Source organism: Pseudopipra pipra, chromosome 23, assembly GCF_036250125.1.
Source record: "Pseudopipra pipra isolate bDixPip1 chromosome 23, bDixPip1.hap1, whole genome shotgun sequence".
Taxonomy (NCBI): Eukaryota; Metazoa; Chordata; class Aves; order Passeriformes; family Pipridae; genus Pseudopipra; species Pseudopipra pipra.
The window spans coordinates 1,137,253-1,155,631 of record NC_087571.1 but is presented as its reverse complement, the minus strand read 5'-3'; the positions used below and the strand labels follow the sequence as shown (position 1 = coordinate 1,155,631).

Below are 18,379 nucleotides of genomic sequence, written 5' to 3'. Positions count from 1 at the left end.
TGCTAGAGAAAGCCCAGAGCAAAACCACAGCACTTGAGTCAAGGCTGCAATTACAGCAAAGCTGCCCAGCTCAGCACAGGGACAGGGCCTGCAGCTCCTCTCCCTGCAGCAGCTCAGAGCAGGGCTGCCCTTGCCTGGGAATTTGCTGCATCCTCCCCATTTCAGCCCCTGGAAGGAGCACAGATGGATAAGAGCAAGCACCAGGGAGACGTGGCCACCTCTGGGGTTGGGGAATGTGGCCACTGTCTAACTGCTCATCAGGAGTCTCGGAAGCTTTCAGCAGGAAGATATTTCATCAAGGAAAGTTTCAGCATTATTGTCCAGAGAAGCTGTGGCTGCTCCATCCCTGGAAGTGTCCAAGGCCAGGTTGGACGGGGGTGAAAAAAAATGGTCTTTAATTTCCCTTCCCACCCAAACCAGTCTAGGATTCCATGATTCTGTGATTCCATGATTCAGAGAATCAGAATTCCAGGCTCTGGCCAGTGAGGAGAGGGGGCTGTGGAAATGGTTCACCTATTACAGTCATCAATGAAACCATTTTGCCCTATCTCTGTGAGATTCCGTTCTCCATGATTTTCCAGCTCTTTCCCTCTGGCAGCTCTCCTCAGAGGATGGAGCAGAAAGATCTTCCATCAAGGAAAATCTCAGCATTGTTGCCCAGAGAAGCTGTGGCTGCCTCGTTCCTGGAAGTGTCCAAGGCCAGGCTGGACCAGCCACTAGTGGAAGGTGTCCCTGCCCATGGAACGAGATGAGCTCTGCTGTCCCTTCCAACCCAAACCATTCTGGGATTGCATGGTTCTAAGCTGAGGTGCTACAGGGTGGTTTAGCCCCAGCACCATGTGAGCACAGCTCCAGACCCTCCCACACTGGTGAACACTCTTGAACCAGCTCCAAACCTCTCTTTAAAAGTCACTTTAGATTTAACAGCATCACAACTAAAATCTTCCATAAGCCTTTCCCAAACCCTGCACCCTGATGGCAGAGTCCAGAGTTTAATTAAACCCCTGCAGAGGGTGAACTGCAGGTTGGACCCAGCCAGAGCAGAGGCTGCAGCCAGCAGGAACAAACTCCCGTGCCCAAACCCCTCCTGCCCGGGAGCCAAAGCCGCAGTCAAAGCCTTTTCAGCAGCCTTAACGCCCTTCACCCTCCTGCTTTCCCGAGGGACCATCGAGTCCCCTCTGGAGACAGGATGAGCATCTCCCTCTCAGGCTGCTTTGCCTCGGCTCATTCCTCAGCAGGGCGGGAGGACACTCCCAGCGGGGTGCAAAGCTGTGAGCCACGGCTTCCCCCGGGATAATGCGCCCTAATCCCCGCTAACTACCCGCTAAAGAGCTCTAATCCCCGGGCACCGGCACACTCGAGCCGGGCTGGGCTCAGCAGAGCCCGTCATGGACACCCGGCCCGCAGAAAGGAGGTCAAGTGCAAAGAGCCAGCCCAGGTCATGTCCCAGGCAGCTGCACCACCTCTGGGAGATGCTCCTCTGAGACCCACCCAGCTCCTCACACCCCACACACCTCTAACTGCTCCACAGCAACGGGAGAAAACGGGCAAAACCCCTCCGAGCACACGAGCAGATGTTCATGGCTCTTGGCACGGTGCCCGAGGCATTCCCAGGGTGCCTGAGGGATGGACACGGCCACCAGGAGCCTCTGGAAATTCCTGGGGCTGGGCTGGGAGCCCTCAAGGCTTCGCCACCCGAGAGGCTTCCACAGCCACAGGAGCACAGCTTGAGCCCTCCAGAGCAACCCCAGAGCAACCCCAGAGCAATGCCAGAGCAACCCCAGAGCAACCCCAGAGCAATGCCAGAGCAATGCCAGAGCAACCCCAGAGCAACCCCAGAGCAACCCCAGAGCAATGCCAGAGCAATGCCAGGCTGGGCTGCACTTCCACAGCCACAGGAGAATGGCCTGAGCCCTCCCAGGGCAATGCCAGAGCAATGCCAGAGCAATGCCAGGCTGGACTGTATTTCCTTGGCCGCAGGAGCAGGGCCTGAGCCCTCCCAGAGCAATGCCATGTGGGGCTCCAGCACTCCAGGGAGGAGACAGTGGGCTGGGTCATCCCCACCCACCTGCAAGAGCTCCCATTTCTCTCATGCCAGGTTAAAAGCAGGAATCCTGCTCTTCTCACCTTGAATCTTTGGCTGGTGATGCCATTTCTGGCATCTTTGATGAAGGAGGGATGGGACTGCAGGATTTACCCAAAGAGAAGGATGTATCCCACTACCCTGAGACAGGTTTTTCCTGGGCTGCAGAAGCACATGGGATGCTACCAAGGAACTACTGTAATCACACCAGGCAGTTCAGATGGAGCATTTCTCCTCCAAATAAACCCTCACTCTCTCCTCCAGATTTTAATCTCCCTCTTCATCATCCAGGGACAGGGACAGACACAAAGAGAGTTCAGCTCCAACACCTCCAGCTGCTGCTGCAGGCTGGGGCTGCCAACAGTCTCCCAGCAAGGGAGAGCAGGGATTTTGCAAGGCCTGGGTTGAGGATAATTGGCAGAACATTGTGCAGGAAGATGCTGTCAGGATGGGAAGTGTGAAAGGGGAGGCTGAGATCTCTTGGCAGGGCTGTCCCCTCGCAGCAGGGAGAAGGGCCAAGGAGCCTTCACTCATGCTGAGCTCTTTCATCACCCCACAGAGACATCCCAAGCCCTCCAAGTGGGCTCAAACACACCTGAGGAACATGCTGAGCCAACATATTTGGGGAGCTGATACATGTGACCTCCCAGCTCAGGGTGGTTTCATCCCACAGTCCTGCTGATCCATGGGAAGTGGCTCCATGCCCCAATTATTGTGGTGCCCATCCCCATGACATGACACACTTCTGATGTAGATGTCCCTGCTGCTGGGAACACACTGATCCTGAAAAGGAGCCTCTCAATTATCCTTGCCTTGGGAAGGGATTAGACATGCAGATACTCAGCCAAACCCCTCCAATCCGTCTGTCCCAAGGAATTCCCCAACCTTCCCTTGATTTTCCTGCCTAGACTGATGTCTCTGAGTCCTGACCTCAGCCTTGTCCCCAGGCTGAGTCAATGCCACGTCACAGCAGACACGAGGGGCCCACATGGCAGGATACAGTCTGAGGTGCCCTGGAGCTGAGATGAACAACCTTTGAAATATCTCCATCCACATCAAACTCACTCTCCTTGCCTCCCCAGCTCTCCCATTCACACCCCAGGAATGTTGCAGCTGGAAGGGCTGGACCTGCTGGTGTCCATCCACCCAGAGTGCCTTTGGTCACGAGGGGAAGGGATTCCTCAAGCCTGGCACTTCTACCCGTGATGCAGTGAGCAGGGAGCAGTGATGCAGAAGGATCAGAGGATGAGGAAGGGAGGCTGGGCAGCCCTGGGTCACCTCCCAGCACACGCTGCCCTGCCAGGCAAACCTCACCACAGCCCTGAGCAGCTGCAGATTCCTGCCCAACCCACCCCCACCTCCGCAGCCTCCTCGGCCACCCCTTCGCCCCAGGGCAGTGCCAGCCAGACACTGCACAGCCACAACAAACCCGGCATTGCTCAATGGGAGGGGCAAGCTGCTGCCTGTCACAGCCCCCTGGATCACAGAGCGATCTTGTCACACCCCCTGGATCACAGAGCGATCTTGTCACATCCCCCTGGATCACAGAGGGATTGTGTCACATCCCCCTGGATTGGCAGAGGGATCATGTCACATCCCCCTGGATCACAGAGGGATCTTGTCACTCCCCTGGATCACAGAGGGATCGTGTCACATCCCCCTGGATCACAGAGGGATCTTGTCACACCCCTGGATCACAGAGGGATCGTGTCACATCCCCCTGGATCACAGAGGGATCTTGTCACACCACCCTGGATTGGCAGAGGGATTATGTCACACTCCCCTGGATCACAGAGGGATCTTATCACACCCCCCTGGATCACAGAGGGATTGTGTCACATCCCCCTGAATCACAGAGCGATCTTGTCACAGCCCCTGGATCGCAGAGGGATTGTGTCACATACTCCTGGATCACAGAGGGATCATTTCACAATCCCCTGGATCACAGAGGGATCATGTCACACCCCTCTGGATCACAGAGGGATCACAGAGGGATCGTGTCACACCCTCTGGATTGCACAGGGATGGTGTCACAGCCCCTGGATCGCAGAGGGATCGCTGCTGCCATGCCCAGAGAAAGCCCTTGCTCTGATATCAGCCTTTGACAGCATCTCTTTGTTTTTCCATCCATCTGGGAGTGCTCTGGCTCTGCCCAGGAAGCACTGGCAGCACTCCACGGGCATGTGCAGAGGAGGAGAAGGAGCCCAAGAGCTTCACCCCGTGCTCACCTGGTGACTGTCAGGTCCCCATGTCCCTCACCCCTTCCTGCCCAAGGACCTGCCACCACACACAGGGACTCCAGGTCCGCCCTCCCCACCATCCCATTGCAGTTTGCAAAGGGGGAGAGGAGATTTTAGGGTATTTAGCTCTGAAATCAAACAAATAATTGCACAGGCCTTTTGCAAACAGATCAGGGTCGGGAGGTCAGAGAGCAGCTGGTAAATCTCAGCACTGTTTGCTCTGCCTAAATAATATTAGACCAAGAATAATCAATCATTTTAATCAACAAAATTATTTATAACTGTTTAGAGCAAATAGTGAACTCTGCCAGCAGCTGCCAAGAGATGGCAGGTAATGATCCACACACCTCCAATGCCCCTGCACTGTGGATTGATTCTTTGCATCACTGGATTTACTCCCCTGAAGACTCACAAGGGCCTTGACCCTCTCTGAGGGTCTCCCTCCTCCCTCCCCAGGGCTCACAAATATCACCCCACAGCCCCTCTGCAGCCAAAACCAAACCCAAAGGGGCTCACAGCAGTCCCTGCACACTCCCAGCACCTTCCCTGCACAAGCTGCTCCCAGCACAGCATCATCCCCCAGGAGGGAGGGAGAACCACCTGAACAGGAGAGGGGGAGATGCTCAAAGCCAGGGAGCCGCTGCTGCTGTTTGCTGCCCGAGCCAGCCCCCTGTCCTGGGCTCTACTGATGCCACCAAATGCCACCTCCATGGGCACCACCCATGTCCCACACCCCCACCCTCACATTCCTAGCCCCAGCCCCGGGACAGGCTCTGCACAGCCTCCAACACAGGAGGCTTTTCCTGGCTGGGCTGGAAGCTGTGCAAGCCCAGGGATCGCTGCAGAGGGGAGAACCAGGGTCAGCCTCACATCTGGGACCAGGAGGGGATGGGACAAGGCCACCCCTGGGTGCTGCCTGCCAGTTCATCTCCCTGTCCCTTGTCCCAGCTGCTCAGCATCCCCAGGGATGGAGCCAGAGAGGGGCCTGCGAGAAACCTGGGAACCAAAGCTCTCCAGCCCAGGGCAGCGGGTCTCTCAGGAACACCAGGGCCAAACCAACCTCATCCCACAACTTCCCAGGAAAAATGCTCCTGGTATGATTAATTTTTAAGCAGACAAGGAAACAAAGGCAAAGAACAGGGGGATTTTCCCAGGAACACCAAGAGAGCCCCAAGATTAGGCCTCCCCATCCCAGGGTTTTCACAGAGCTCCTGGCTTTGCCCAGATATGTTACACCACACCACAGCCAGGTTATCAGGATCCTCCTGCACAAGAGCATTTGCCTAATTGACCCCAGGAAGGTCTTCTTTTCCAGCTCCTACTTCTAGGAAACTTCCCACCAGGGAAGGGACCAGCACAGAGCCTGGGCCAGACAAAGCCCTGGGAAGATGAAGGTGGGAGTGAGCTGGGGAAGGTGGCCAAAGACTGCTGGGCTGCCCCCTCAGCCTCAGTGACCCCCATCCCAGATCCAAGGGCTGTCCAGGATGGGGATTATGTCACCTCTTGGCCTCGGCCCGGGGACCCAGGAGCAGACAGGGATAAATCAGAGGTGCTGGGATGTGCCCAGGGGAAGCCTGATCTTGGAAAGCTCAGTGAGGGCTGGGGGGAGAGAGGCTGAGACACTCCCAGCCCTCACATCCACCCCGGCAGCATCCGGAAGCTATTAAGGAATTACAGGCTCCCTGGCCCCGAGCCTTCCCCGGCAGAAGTGCCTGGGAGCAGATGGTGAAAGGGCTGATTGAATTCGGCTGCTCAGGCCAAGAGGCTGTTTAGGAGGAGACGAAATGGGGGAGGGGGTGGAGGGGGTGTCATTTGGCGACTCGGGAGCTGGGAGCCCTTGCCAGGAACTCCAGGAATCCTCCAGCAACCCTAACAAGCTTGGAGGAGCTTCAGCAGGGACTTGGATGTGTGATTTGGGGGTGTGAGATGTCCCGTTGCCCTCGGGAGCTCCTGCTGCTGAGGGGGTGAATCCCTCAGAGAACCAGAGTTCCTCTCCCCAGGAATCTCCATTCCAAAGGCAGCCTGGCTGCTGGAGTAGCCCAGGGAGGCAGGACGAGCACAGAGCCCCAGGAGCTGTGTGATCCCAAGCCCTGAGCCCAGCTGAGAAGGAGGAAGCACAGGAGCTGTCAGCTCAGCAGCCCTGCCTTCCTCCCAGAAAAATGCAGGTTTCCAAAGATCCTTGATTGCCAACTGGGTCTAATCCCACCCCATCCTCAGTGCCCGTGGGAAAGCCCTGGGCATGGGACCAGACCTCCCAGAGAGCCTTCAGAAGGGGATGGGACTCCAGTGACTCTGCATGGGGAGGAGGTGGGGAAAAAGACCAGGATGAGAGACATGAAGGATGAGAAAGAGCCAACAGGCAGGAAAAACAAAAAGGATAAATATCTTCGAAAGCCATGCAGGGTGCCAGCCCTGCCGGGGGCAATGCCAGTGCCTGCGGAAAACCCTGATGGGGGAACCCAAATCACCCGGGGGTGAAGGAAGGGTTTAAACCCTCCCAGGAAAGCAGAGGAGAAAAACCACAAGCCCAAGCTCCGGGCTCCCTGCCCTGGCAAACCAGACCCAGCTCCAGTGCCCTGTGCCCCAGAGGGAACAGGTACCAACTCTGCCAGCCCCTGTCTCCCAATCCATCCCTGTTTTTCCAAGGGAGCAGGGTCGGGGGGGTCCCCCGGGATTCCAGGCTGAGTGCCCCAGCGGCTCCCCGAGGTTGGGAAATCGGGAGCCTGGGCAGGACGGGCGGGCACGGAGCACTCCGGGGCCGTCAGGAGATCTGTTCTGTTCGGAGCAATCTTTTCCGAGACAAGTCATGAGATTATTCCTTGCCTGGAATTTGCTCCCGCAGCTCCCATCGGCCCCGGAGTGCTGAGTCAAGAGACCGCCGGGGCTGTGCCCTCCCGATGAGTAAATAAATTGCCATGGGGAGCAGGGGGGTTGGGGGGAGCTGGCGCCCGGGCGGGGAGCGGGGTGAGAGGAGGGAGGGGACCCGATGACTCCCGGAGCCTTGGGCTGGGGCTGGATCCCGGCTGGGGCTGGATCCCGGCTTGGCAAGGCACGGGCTTAGTCACAGATTAGTGAGCGCAGTCCACACGCTGTTAAAGGCACACCACACTCCCTCCCCTCCCCTTCCCTTCTTTTTATCCCTTCTTTTTATCCCACTTCTTCCTTCCTCTTCTACTTTTTAAATTTCTTTAAGCCTAACTTTGGCTTTCAGTGAGTGTCCAGGACTGGCAGCCGGGAAGCCAAGGAAGGAGCAGCCCTGGAAGGTGCCAGAGGGTGAGAGGGTCCAGTCTGGGGGTCCCAGAGCCCCTCCTGCCCTCCCCTGCTCACCAGGTCACTCTATAGGATCCATATGGCCCCGGCTGCTCCGGGCTGGGCTGTTTGAAGGCAGAGTCATCCAGCTCGGAGGCAAACAGGCCTTTCATGTTCCAGCCCTTGGAGCCAAACTCCAATCTGGAGCTGCTTAAAGGGATGGAAAGCAGCCCCAGTGCGTAACTGGGCCCCGGCTACTGGGCCAGCTCCGAACCCCCACTGCTGGGGGAGCTGGAAACACAAACATTCCCAGCACGGCGGCTCCGGCATTCCCAGAACCCGGGACAGCCCTCGGACACCCAGCCCAGGGTGCCTGGCAAGCCTTCAAAAGGCTGGGGTTGGGCAATGCCACGGGGTCAGGGCACCAACGCTGCCCCAACCTGCTGGGCTCCAACCCTGCCCGGGACTGACGCCAGGGACGGAGGAAACGCAGCCATTCCCCACTTCCAGCTGCAAAGCAGGAGGAATGGCTTCACTGACCTCATGGAGCAGTTGGGTAACTGTGCCTCGAGCATTTGAAAAGAGAAAGCACTTGGCATCGCGTTTTTCAAACCGCTTCTAACAATAATGTGTAAAAACAGAAGGGGAAAAAAAAAACCCAGACCCAAATTTCACGTGTTCTGCTCCATCTTTTTTTTAATTTTCCAGTGGAAAAAGCCAGGACTCCTCAGCTTTTGCAAGTTGTTTCTTCACAGGGTTCAGGTTTCGATAAACAATTTCTCAAAACTAAAAGGTAAGAGAAAAAAAAAATCCCCTTTGCTGCTTCCAGAGCACTGCCCAGAATTCAGTGGGTTTGCACAAACACACGCGGACACCTCGGAAAAAAAACTTGTATGTGGGTCAAAAAGCCACAGTTTGATTATTGTCAGAAATGGTGCTGACAAGGGGGGGAAACAACAGAAAACAACCCCCAAAGCATTGCCCAGTGTCCAGCTCCAGTGGCAGCTTTCCCTTAGTCAGCAGTTTTATCCAGAGGGCATCCCAGGAGAGGCAGCATTCCGGTGGAAATCCCAGCCACGGAGAGGACACACTCACCCTGCTCTGGGAGACACTCGGCTGCTGGAGGATGTGAGGCTGAGCCACTCACCTCCCCCAGGCCAGCTCTCACTCCAAACCAGTCACCCACTACTCAGACTGAGAATTCCAAGGGGTGGATGAGTCCAGGCCTGCCTGGTGCTCTGGAGGAGCCAGGGAAGGGCAGAACAGCTGAAAACAGACCCAAATACTGCAAGTAGAGGGAGACCTGGAGCACACTGGGGATGCTCCCAGCATAACGGGAACACCCTGCCTCAGTTTCCCCTAAAACCAGGTCTCATCAAGCCTTTCCTCAATCTCTTTTGGGGTCAGAAGCTCTTCAGCTTTCAAAAAAAGCTGTATCAAAAAAACCAAGCCCAGTCCCACTGGCTGGCTGCTCCTGAGCTCCCCACCAGCCATCTGAAGAATGCCTTGGAATCACGTCAAATATTTGGGATGGGATGGGGGGAGAGGGGGCACTGAGGGGGGAGCCACTCAGCTTTTGACTCAGTGTCTGGCTTCTTTCATCAGCCCCACATTCCTGCTCCTGCCATCACCCTCCGGGGAAGTGCCACAACCTACACGATCCATGTGGAGCCAATTTAAAATCCCCTCCGTGTAAGAAAGTGCATTTTGTTCATTAACTGGCTCAGAGTGCTCAGCTGGGCTGAGGAGGCAGCTCTGCAGCCATCCCAGAAATGTGGGATCCAGCAGGAATCATCCTCCACAGAGGATCATCCTCCACAGCCACGTCCCAGAGCAGAGCAATGCCCCCTGCAACCCCCCCCAGCACACGGGAGAACCTCAACAACCAGCACCAGCCACCTGAGCTGGAGGTCTCTGCCTCTGCTGGCTTTGGAGGAAAGGTTTAAACGGGAGCAAAAAGCTGGAAAGCAGGGGACTGCTGGAGCAGGGATTGCTGTTGTGCCCAACACCAATTGGGAGATGGCGGGGATGGGAACTGCAGCCCCACAGCCTGACCAGCTCAGGGCCAGACAGAGCCCTTTGCCTTTGCACATCCCAATCCACAACTGGGGCTGGGATTTCGATTGTCATTCCCAAGCCAGAGGGAGCCACAGAAAGGAGGGGATTTTCCTCTCTGGGAAAGCCAGCTGCTATTTCTTGGTGCATTTGTAATACTTTTCTGGCAGGTTATATTTATCCACAGGCTGTGTGGCTACAGGAACCAGATGTGGGACTGAAGGGCTGTGCTGCACCAGCGTCACAAACATCCTGCAAACATCAGCTCCACCTGCCCTGTGCACAGAGCTGGATGTGGGATGGAGGGAGCCAGGCACTGACAGCCAAAAAATTGTGCATGGTCAGCAAAAACAGGGGAGGTGACGGGAGACAATGGATCACCTGCCTGGTCCTGATGCTGCCCTGATGACTTGAGGCTGTTCACAGGATGGAAGAGCAAACCAGGGCTCAAAGTTTTGCCAGTTGAGTGGGAAAAAAAACCCCAAAACAACATAAAACTGTGCAGTTTAATGCCACAGCTCAGAAAGAGAGCGCTGGGTTTGCCCCATCCAGGGCTGAGTGAGTTCATCTGTGCCCCCAGCACAGCAGAGAAGGAACAAACTCCTTGGGGCAGGGCTGAACACTGAGGGCTCTGCCTTCCCTCAGCTCTCCCAGCCTTGCAGGAGCTCAGGCCCTGCAAGCCAACAATTGCAGCCTGTGACTGGCACAGGCTCAGCTCCGGGGGTGTTTGCAACCCAGGCTGAGCCTTTCAACCAAAGCAAAACTGAAACCACCCTGGGAGCCTTCCAGGCCAGGCTGGATGGGGCCCTGAGCACCCTGGACTGGTGGAAGGTGTCCCTGCTCATGGAACAAGAGGAGCTTTAAGGTCCCTCCCAGCCCAACCCACTCTGGGATTCTGTGATTTAATTATTTCTTTCCCATCTCTCCTGACCTGGCATCAAACTCTGCATCCACCCCAGCCTGTGTCCCTCCCCTGTTCCAGGGGGTGTTCAGGCACATAAAGTGACCTGCAGATTTCCACATGTTCCCATAATTACCACCTGAGCCTGCAGGGACACGGCCTCAAACCTGGGAAAGCTGGGATGGAGAACGGGCACATCTCCAGGCTGGATGTGCAGGACCAATCCTAGCTTTCCAAGGGCCACCTTTGCATCAGAAAGCCATTATCTCTGGAGCCATCTCCCAGTTTTGCCAAGGGCAGGACCCGAGTGCTCCCCCCTCAAATTCCACTGCACCTGGGAAAAATGTAGGAGCTCGTAGAAGAATCAATAAATATTTATTGTTTAACCAGCAGTATTTTGACTGGAGATGTAAGCATGGCCCCGTGCCAGGGAAACCAGAGCCTTCTTGGCCAGCACTGCAAACAAATTTTTTTCTGTATCTAGTTGGAAGATTATAAACTACACAATGGGGGGGGGGAAGAAACAGGCAGCGAGCAGCTTAGTCACGGAAGAGGAACAAAAGAGCTGAGATGGATAACTATGTCTTGGGTTCAAAAAAAAAGGGGATGCAGCCCAAGTTTTGGCTGCCAGACAGATGTGCAGCTTTAGCAGCTACGGATTTGTCCCACTGGCCTCTGCAGGGCTCAGGCTTCACACTGGATCAGGGCACAGAGCCCTGGAATCAGGGCAGAGACGGGGATTTGGACAAGCTGGAGACTGGCCCATAACTCAGAAGCAACCTCAGGACTCAGGGCTTGACCTATGAACACCCCATCTCCCCCCCTAAGGAAGGTCCCAGTTTCCAGGGGATCCCCAGCACACAGTGGGATGAGCAGCTCCAGGGGCATTTGGGGGCTCAATAGGGCAGAGCAGCCCCTCCTCCCTCACCCAGCTGGGCCCTGGCACCATCCTACCCTGCACACCAAGCATGTGGGAGCCTGGAGGATGCCAGAAGCTCCACCCTTGGTCAGGGTCAGCAATGACACTTGCTCTCCTAAATCATGGAATTTGCTCACCTTGTGCCGTGTAAGGAACAGCTGAGAGTGCAAAAAGGAAAAGTGCCTTTCTTGCCCAAAATCCCAGCTGATCCCGGTGCCACAACTGGCAGCAGCTATTTGGGGAGACAGATCTGCAAGTTCACATCCCTGAGGTGTGTTCAGACAAAGTCTGCTCTCACACCCACCTCTCCCCCAAGTGCCTGAGATGTTCCTGCTCTCACCGAAACAGCAACTGGAGAACATCAACCCACCTTCATTTCACCTCCAGCACCACACCCGGGGTCCAACCATGGCTCAGCTCCCCCCAGCCCATCCCACAGCAGGATCCATTCCAGAGGGTGCACTCACTGCTCTTTGACAGCACCATACCCCAAACCTGAATCCCAGAGAAGCTGTGGCTGTTCCATCCCTGGGAGTGTCCAAGGCTGGGTTGGACGGGGTTTGGAGCAACCTGGGACAGCGGAAGGTGTCCCTGCCCATGGCAGGGGGTGGGACTGGATGGGCTTTAATGTTCCTTCCAACCCAAACCTTTGTGGGATTGTGTGATAATCCCCACAAAACTCGGCGTGTCACAGTCCTGCTGGAGTCCCTGCCAGCAATTTCCTATGGATGTGGGAGAGTGGATGGCACATGATGCTCCTCAGCTCGCTCTGGAGAGCTGGAGTGCAGCATTCCAGCGTGTGTTATCCCTTCATTTCACGAGGCCTATCAAAGCCTGGCACGCTGTAATTACATGGCAAATTAGGGGCCACTCCATGTAACAACACCGTAATTACACACTTGGGACGTGCTTTGGGGAGTTTATGATGGAAAAGTGGATGGAATGGGGCTTTGCTCCCATTTCCCGGGAGTCTCACTCCCTGGACCCAGGTTAAAATCCAGGGATGCCCTTCAGTGGGTGCATCCCCGAAGGACAGGGCCATGGAATTGCCCCCTTTCCACCTCTTTTCATACCTTTGGTATGAAGTTGGCACAAAAAAGCTGGAGCTGGTGGCAGCCAGGTGCAGACAGTCCCCCCCCATTCCCCCAGCCTGGCTGGATACCACAGTAATGGGCATTTTGTGAGCGCATAGAAAGGTAATCGCTCCTCTGCAGTCCAATTCTCACCTCCTCCGCAGGCAATCAGCATCCAAACTGCGAGAGGAGCCCTGAGAGGAGCCAAAGCCCTCGGTTTATTAGAGTCTGATGATTCCAGCCCACACGGAGCATCCCCACCCAGCCTAGCTCTCACCTCGGCTGGTAAAAGCGCGTTCCCGGAAGATGCCGGGTGCAATTCCCTGCATCCCTGAAACCACCTCTCAGTGCTTGTTTCCCCTCCCCAAGCTCTGGAATTCTGTGTGTGCAGCAGGTGAGCGCAGGTAAAGGCTCTCCCAGGGGAGGGACAGGGGACATCCCAAAGCAGAGGGAGATGCTGGTGCTCTCCCGTTGTGTTTTATCCCACATGGAAAGAAAACCTGACCACGCAAGAGCCATCTCTTAACAGCAGAAGGGAAACTGAGACACGAGCGCTGTGCCAGGATAACTCAGGATCGAACCTTCCTTTTGGGTGAGAAGAACATTCCAAGTCCCCGGGCACTTTCATCCCAACCAGCCCAGCAAACTGCCCCCCCTGGGCTGATCCAGCTGGGACCCTGTTCCATGCACATCTGTAAACACCTGGAAGCCAGGAATGGCTGGAAACTTGTCCTCCCCAGACAAGGCAGAGGGAAGGATGAAGGATCCCATCCTAAAACCATAAAGGCACACTCAGACTGTGCCATCTCCCCGCAGTGGAGGAGGGTTTGCATTTGCCGGACGGGTTTTAAATGCAAACTCCCTCATTTGCCTGCAATGAAAGTGAAAGCAAAGGACAGAGCAAAGCCCGACCTGGCTGTGGGAAGGGGATGCAGGTCCTACATCCAAGAACACACTGCATGGAAGCTGTGCAGGAGCTTCCCTGTGCCCTGCACCACCTCAGCAGGGGAATCAGGGAATGGTTTGGGTTGGAAGGGAAAATCTTGCTTCAGCCCTAATCGACGTTGTCCCAAACTCTAAACAGAGGGAAAGGCTCTTGCCAGATAAAAATACACCCCTGGGATGCCACCCACGCACGGGCTGATGGAAACAACGTGTCCCTGTCCCAGCTGGCCTCGGGGTACGGATGGGAAGAGCTGAAAAGGGATTTCTACACTGCATGTGCTCAGAGCAAATCCTTCCTTCATTCCAGGCAGGAACAAATCCACCACTGCACCCGTAACACACCTCCAGGGAAAGGAAGGGAGAGGGGGCGGACGCAGGATGGGGAGCTCAGCATTCCTGCCTCACCTGGGATGTCCAGCACCCAACCTGGAGTTACAGCCCTTCTCCAGGACCTCGTGGGACACTCTGGGGCAGCAATTCAGCAGCTTCCTCAGCAAGAAATGAGTGTTTGAGAGTCCCAGTGACTCCCCACAGCTCCCAGGGAGGGCTGGGGAGCTGTTCTCCACTCCGACCACAGCCAGCACACAGAGCTGGGCACGGCTGGAGGAAACAAAGTGATTTGTGGAGAGCAGCGTTCCCCAGTCCCGAGGTGAAGTTCCCCTTGGGGCTGAATTTTGCATGGTTTGGGTTTTTACTGCCTCAAAAAACCCTGCTGGTGGATCAGCCATATATCTGCAACCAATAGTGATGCTTCCAGCCACTCCATCAGATCCTTATAAAAACATTCATGCACATACAATTAAAATATTTGATACTAAAAGAGAAGCCCACACCGTGGGGTTTTGGCTCCTGACCTGCTCATCTCACTCCCAAATTCTTGCTGGTAAGAGCAGCAGGGGTGGGTGGGGGTGGATTTGGAAGCTTTGTATAGCTCCACATCCCTTTCAGGTTATTTTTAAACCCTTTGGACACACTACAAATCCCAGGGAACTTTTGCAGGCAGAGGCTGCCTGCACGTGTGGGCTGGAGTAGGGGTTGGTTTCAGGGGGGTGGAAGGGGGATGGACTGTGCAGAGATGCAGTTTTATGGGGCATCAAGCACCTGGCACATTAAACATCCTGCCCAATTGAAAACCTGTGGCTGCAAGGACTCTTAACCTAAGGTTAACCCTATGGGTACCGTGAGGCACAGCTACTTTGCTTGAAGGAACAAGGGGGCTGGACCCCTTCTCAGCGAGGCCAAAGCCCATTTTAGAATTTAGAAGGATTTGGTGGCAGATTTGGGGCTGGACAAGCCACCAGGGAGCAGATAAGTCCTCCAGGAGCAGAGAAAAGTAACGTCCCCTAAACAGGGCACTGCTGGAGCACAAGCCAGCAGCATCCACACTCCTTCCCTCAACATCCATCCCACCAAACCAGAAAGCTTCAGCATTCTCTAAAAAGTTGGAAGGGAAATGAGGTTAAGCCAGCTAATTGACAGCACTGACCTTTCTGGCTCGCAGCGAGTGCAGCCACCAGAACAGGAGCGGCTGCAGCTCAAGGCGATGGGGACTCAGCTCTTTTTTACCTCTTGGGTTTGTGTTTTTCAGAGCTCTTCCTGCCAAGGTTTAAACTGTGGGTCAGCTCTAAGAGCTGTTTGCTGACACAAGCTGCAAAAGAGCTTTTGTGGACAGAAGAAAATGAATTTAAGGCATTGTGAACCAGCAGAGTCCTCCCTGCAGGCACCAGGGAATTCCACTGCTCCAGTGCCCAGACACCCCAACCACACAGAGCCTCTGGAAACGCTCTCCTCCGTGACAGGAGACATGCAAATTTAAACAGATCCTCTGGTCTGGAGTGAAGAGCAAATCCCACACCTCCCCAGCCCTGCCCCAGTGCTCCAGGTGTTTATTCCTAACCCACTTTCCTCCCTTCCAAGCAAACAGATCTGAAGTGCAGGAATGAGTTTTAACCAAAGTTTTAGGAAATGGGCACAAACAGGTCCTCAGCTTCACTGGAGCCCCTCATTTAAGCTGTGTTGGTGCTTTGGAAAACCATCCTCGGCATCCCTATTGCATTTGGAAGCCTGGTCCTTCCCAGCCCACACCTGAGAGCTCAGCTTTGCTGTCAGGGACAGGGAGCACCAAAACAGTCACAGCCAGCAACAGGGTCCTCCCTGCAGTGGGAACATGGATCACAAGGAAGACTCTCTCCCCACCCCAGACACTGTGCAGCCCACGGATGCAGATCCCCAGCTCCGGAGCTCAGTGCTGATCAGCCAAGCTGATGCACCAACATCTATTTAATCTGTGTGCCCCAGCACTCAGCTGTCATTTTATTTCCACATGCAGCCTGAAATCTCATTGCCTGGCAGGAGCTGTGCCTCCTTTCTGGGTTTCCTAGAAACTTCCTACCCGGCAAAGAGACTTTAATTTGATTTTTTCGCTGCACAAAATCCAGCAAAGTCCCAGTTGGGCGCAGTGTGAACTCCGGTAGGGAGAGATGAAGCAACAGGACCCGTTTCACACAGAAAAAGAAGTTTTTTACCCTTTAGTCCCTCCAAGCTCCATCCTCTACCTCGCCTGGGCAAGACACGGAGCAGCTGAGTGCCTGGGGTCAGCAGGAGTCAGACAGCAGTGTGCGAACAGCAGCCCTTACTATGGGAAAGGCTCGACTCTGAGCACAAACCACAGTCCGCAGCAGCTGAACTTACCGCTACAACACAAAAAAACCCCTTCACGCCTCGCTTCAGTAACATGTTGCTTTCTGCCCCCTTCCTCCACCCATTTCTCCAGCTCCAGAAAGGGGGGGCGGAAATCAAAGCAGAGGGTTTTCCTGGTTTAAACGCGCTAAATCCAGAGGAGTTACCGCTGGAGTTGTGTTTCCCCAATACCAGCAGCGCTTGGACCACACAAGACATTTCCAGCGAGGGATGAGGGGAACGTACATCCCGAGGATACGCTCGGGAAAAGGGGGGATGTCCCGGGGAGCGCCTATCTCCTGCCTCGCAGCCGGAGGGGCTTGCCTACATCCCGGCCAGCATGCCAGGAGCATGAGGGAAGGAGGCTGGAGGGGCGGCGGGATGGTTTTTAGAAGGAAGGGGGATGGAAAGTCATAAAAGCGCTCGGAAAGTAAATTCTCCTTGGGCTGCGCGGCAGAGCCCGGGCGGCGCCGCTCGGGAGCGACCTGGGGGTGCGCTCCGAGTGCCCTTCCAGAAGAGACTCCCCCAGAAAACATCACCCCGACCCACGGGGCAAACATCTCCCCATGGAGCAAACATCTCCCCGCGGGGCAAACATCTCCCCGCGGGGCAGCGACCTCCCGCCACCGCCTGCGCTGAGGGCAGGGGGACAGGGGTGCAGGCAGGGGGACAGGGAGGGCTGAGGGCAGGGGGACAAGGATGCGAGAAGGGGGACAGGGGGGCGGGCAGGGCTGGGCAGGGCTGCCCGGGCGCGGGGCTCGGAGGGCGGGCAGGGCGCTCACCGGGGGACGGGAAGAGCTCGATGTCCACCTTCTCCGTCTTGATGATGGTCAGATCCACCGCCGCCTTCATGGCTGGGGCAGCGCCGCGGGGGCGTCGCGCCGGGAGCGGGGGGCGGCGGCTGAGCCCCGCCGAGCGCGGAGCGGAGCGCCCGGGGCAGCGCGGCCGGCGCTGCCTCCCTCCTCCTCCTCCTCTTCCTCCTGCTGCTGCCGCCGCTGCCGCTCCTCCTCCTCCTCCTTCCTCCCTTCCGCGCTCCCTCGCTGCCCTCCCGGCTGCTCTCCCGGCTCCGCTCCGCCGCCGCCCCGGCCGGGCTGAGCCGCCGAGGGAGGGGAGGGGAGGGGAGGGCGCTGGGCCGGCCCCGAGCGGTGACAGCGGCGGGAGGGACCGGGCCCGGACCCGCCCGCCCCGCCCCGGAGGCGGCCCCGGCCCCGACCCCGCGGGGAGCGGAGCTGCTGCGGGACATCGGGGGGTCCCGGGGATGCGGGGGGGACACAGCGCGTCCAGCGCATCCAGCGACCTCTGCGCGCATCTCTGTGCCCAGGATACGGCGGGAAAAGAGAGTCCGAGCACGAGAAAAGAGCCCGAGGACGAGGAAATGCCGCTGGCTGCAGCCAGCCCTGGGCTGGAGCCGCAGCAGCCTGTCCAAAACCGATGGTTCTTGACACCGGGCCAGTTGTCTTCACCCTGCCTGTCTCGACACGAACCGCTGCCTCTCATGCTCACCCATTCATGCTCCCATCAGCCTGCTCTCATCACCCTGCTCACATCACCCCAGCATTGTCGCATCAGCCCCTCACGTTTCCATCATCCCACTTGGAGTAGCCTGATCCTCTTCCACCCACGAGTGGGGGCACTGCCAGGGCACTGTGTGCACACATCGTGTGGTGATGGGTTCCCAGGCCTGCTTTGTACAGGTGGGAGGCCAAAGAGGTTTGGGAACTGACTGGATAAAAAGCATCTCAGAGATGCAAGATGAGTATCGTGCCAGCGTGGCACGGACTTAACAGAAGAATGTCGTTTTTCACATGAAATATGTTTTATTGTATTTAGGTAGCACAAACTTCAGACCACAAACGGCAGAGCAGGAGGGAGATTATGACTCACAGATGTCAGCTTACCGGTACAGAGAAAAAAAAAAATCATTAGCAACCAACTCTTGTGGTTCTCTCACTCCGAAAGTCTGTAACAGCCTCCTGGCAGAGCCCAGACTGCTCTCATCAGAGCTGGGCTCAAATGAACACGAGCCCACGGGAGCCAGACGTGGGGTTCAAGGTCACTGGCCAAGCCTTGGGATGAACCAAGGTCCTGCTTGCAAACACCCTCGAAACCTGCCAGGGCCTGAGGGATGAGCTGCAGATGCAAAGGCTGCAGCTCCCAGCGCTTGCAGCCCCTGCAGCCCTGCCCTGCTCAGCCCTGCTCAGCCACCCCAGGGCGTATTTATAGAAGGAAAGTTTG

At 56.3% G+C, this 18,379-nt stretch overlaps 1 protein-coding gene across 2 annotated transcripts in view; it reads right to left on the bottom strand.

Annotated features, from left to right (window-relative positions):
- Window positions 1–18,379, bottom strand: part of ETS1 (ETS proto-oncogene 1, transcription factor) — an 85,070-nt gene that overhangs the window by 33,743 nt on the left and 32,948 nt on the right. Inside the window, exon 1 of one of the 2 annotated variants that reach the window (XM_064634711.1) lies at window positions 16,927–17,232. The exons of the other annotated variant lie outside the window; for it this stretch is intronic. Coding sequence (XP_064490781.1) covers window positions 16,927–16,996 — 70 coding nt within the window. The 5' untranslated portion in view covers window positions 16,997–17,232. Of the gene's footprint in view, window positions 1–16,926; window positions 17,233–18,379 lie in introns of those variants that run through there. 2 annotated transcript variants of the gene reach the window in all.